This window comes from Rhinatrema bivittatum, chromosome 1, assembly GCF_901001135.1.
Source record: "Rhinatrema bivittatum chromosome 1, aRhiBiv1.1, whole genome shotgun sequence".
NCBI classification, from domain to species: domain Eukaryota; kingdom Metazoa; phylum Chordata; class Amphibia; order Gymnophiona; family Rhinatrematidae; genus Rhinatrema; species Rhinatrema bivittatum.
Genome location: NC_042615.1, coordinates 514,641,221 through 514,644,457, shown reverse-complemented (window position 1 = coordinate 514,644,457; position 3,237 = coordinate 514,641,221). Strand labels below are relative to the sequence as shown.

At 37.8% G+C, this 3,237-nt stretch overlaps 1 protein-coding gene across 1 annotated transcript; it reads right to left on the bottom strand.

The window, feature by feature from the left end:
* Positions 1–1,666: 1,666 nt before the first annotated feature.
* LOC115098654 (olfactory receptor 1L4-like) lies at positions 1,667–2,614 on the bottom strand. Its single transcript, XM_029615438.1, has one exon. The coding sequence runs from the start codon at positions 2,612–2,614 to the stop codon at positions 1,667–1,669; it is 948 nt and encodes a 315-aa protein (XP_029471298.1).
* Positions 2,615–3,237: the final 623 nt, after the last annotated feature.

Genomic DNA, 3,237 nt, shown 5'->3' with positions numbered 1-3,237 from the left:
AACTTCAACGGCAGGGGAGAAGAAAAAAGGATTCACACTCACAAAGCGGGGAGTAGCTGGCTTGTTACGGCGGTTACTACCCAAAACCAAATGTGCCTGATACTTCACTTTCGATGCATGTCCAGCGTGGTTCTCTGCTTCAACGGCAGGGGAGAAGAAAAAAACTGATACCTCACGCATATCCAGCATAGCTCCCTGCTTCAACGGCAGGGGAGAAGATAAACAACCAATAGGGGCTGTATAGCATAGTCTGGGTAAAAGCGGGTGAGCGTGGGTGTGGCTTGCTTGTTGCGGCAGTTACTGCCCCTACTACCTCTAACTAATCAAGCTAGATATTTCACTTGGATGCAGCTCCATCACCACTCTCTGCATTAATGGTGGGGGTGGAAGGGAATTAGAACCAAGAGCTAAGAGAAACAGATAAGTGTGAGAGAAAGGGTGGGGGAAGCTTGCTGGGCAGACTGGATGGGCCATTTGGTCTTCTTCTGCCGTCATTTCTATGTTTCTATGTTTCTATATGTAATTATGCAATGCCAAGCTAAATAACCCAGCAGAAAGGTAATTAAGCTAGTTTTATCTCATCCTTAGTCACTGGTGAGTAACACTGTTGCAGAAATCTAGGACCTGTCTCAGCAATCCATGGGGAAAATCCAGCAAATCTCCAGTAGGTGAATGACAGGAAAGTAGAATCCAGAGGCCTCATAGACATATCTGTGAAGTATGCTGGCAGGAACAGAGTAAATAAGTTCTTGACTTTTTTAGTTCTTTCAGGAAAAAGTTAGCATGGTACCTTCTCCAAGATTTGCAGAGCAGGCTGTGTTGAGCATGGAATTCAATCTTAGACTTCCAGTTTCATGGGTATAGTGAAATGCAGAAGTCAAAGTTTTAGGAAAGGAAATCCCCTGGAAAAAATCAATTGTGAAAAGTCCAATTAGGAAAATCACTTATAAAAATGCCCATAATCTGTACAGATCAGAGTCTTTTTCTTTGTTTGGAACCTCATTTCATATTCAGTTCCATAGGATCCAACATCAATCTTGATTAGAAGTCACTACTGTCTATAAACACAGGATTGGTGGGATCTGAGTCCAGATGCATATGTATCTTCTCACTATGGGTAATGAAATTCATCAGTGGATAGTTGCTATTTCATACCTAGTTTCATGGCTGGATAGAAAATTTTCACCAAGGACATACTTACAGTTTTGTTTGTTCTCGGTTTTCTAACACATTGTGAGATCAGTCAGATATCTGATAGGAAAGAACAATTGCAATTTCTTCACAGTCCTCTATGAAATTGCCAAGATCATTACATGGCTGAAGACTCCATTTTTGTGTTGTTTTGCTTGCATATTGGTTCAGTCCATTTCCATGACTATAGGCCCAGATTCAATTATGCACATCCTTTTTTAGAATCTTTGGCATTTACCCTATACTTGACTTAGGACAAGAATTGCTTATGCATAAATAAAATGTGAAAGATAACAAAAAACAGAACACCATCTAATGTTTTAATGTAATGCATTCTTGTTTTAATGTAATGCATTCTCTTGCACAGGTTTTTTGTTGTAATGTAAACCGACGTGATTTGTAACTTGTTACAAGAATATTGGTATATAAGAATCCTAAATAAATAAATAAATAATGTTTAATTACAGCAGAGATTTTACATTTTCTGAACAGCTCTTATGATTCTACCTATTGCTCGTCTTAGAGCTCCTTTCACATCATTATTTCTCAGACTATAGATGAATGGGTTTAGCATTGGTGTGACAACTGTGTATATCACAGTAACCCACCAGTTCCTTTTCTGGTTATAGGTAGAAGAAGTCTGATAATAGGTAAAAAAAGCAGATCCAAAGAAAAAGATGACCACAATGAGGTGAGAGGAACAGGTGGAGAAAGCTTTGCATCTTCCCTCAGCAGACTTGATGCCGAGTATGGTGGAGAAGATGCAAATGTAAGAGATGAGTATGCAAAGGAAGGTGCTCATTCCTACCGTGGCTCCTTCAATAAACATTACTAGTTCATTAGTGGAGACATCAGAGCAGGCAAGCTTCAGCAATGGCTGGAGGTCACAGAAAAAGTGGTCAATGATATTTGACTTGCAAAATGACACACGACACATCAACAAAGTGAGTAATATGGAATGAAGATTAGAAATTGTCCAGCAACCAGTCACAATCAGACTACAAAGTTTCCTGCTCATCTCCAAGGCATAATGGAGAGGATTGCAAATAGCCACATACCGGTCATATGCCATTGCTGAAAGTAGAAAACACTCATTAATACCGATAGCAAGAAAGAAATACATCTGTGCCATACAGCCAGGGTAAGAAATGACTTTACTCTTGGAAAGGAAGTTGGCCAATAGTTTAGGGACAGTGACAGAGGTGAAACACATGTCCACAAAGGACAAGTTACAGAGGAAGAAATACATGGGGGTTTTAAGTTTAGGGTCAGTGACTATTAATGCCATCATGACAATATTTCCTAGCAAGTTAAGCAGGTACAGAGTTAAAAACACCAAGAAGAGTGTGATCTGATATTCTGGAAAATCCGACATTCCTGAGAGAATGAATGATGTCACTCTGGTATGATTTTCAGTTTCCATTTATTGTTAATACCTGCAAAAATTAAAATGAGTTGAAATGAGTTGACAATCAGATGAACAATTAAATGCTGTATACAATTTTTTCATCATGCATTCTTTTCACTTTTTTGAAATATTGATTCAGGTGCTATTGGAAATTCTTATTTTCTTATTAATTTGAAGGATGTAATTTAAATTCTTCCAGCTCTGACAACATACTTGATGGGGCTTTTTATTTGTACATAAGACATCTTTTCTAATTCATATTGTATTGGGAAATTATTTAAAATGTTGTGAATAATCTCTAGAGGAATAGCCATGAAAGCCTGGTAGAGAAAAAAAATGACGAAGTGGCTACTGTCCTTGGAAGTTCATGCTTCAAGAAATTGGTTATTCTATAAGCTGCCACACAACTCATGTCATTTTTTATTAAAATGTTGTACTACATGTTAGAATAATATATATTATTGTAACTTAGTTTAGGTGAAAGTTATTTCTAGCTCTTAGATGTATTAGCATCTGGAGAGAAGAGAATGGAAGGAGTAAAGGAGAGATTTGCCCCATTTGGAAGTCTTAACTATCTTTAAAATCTACAAGCTTCCAATACTGAGAATATTTTTGATATGTCTCTCTGATGGTAGAAA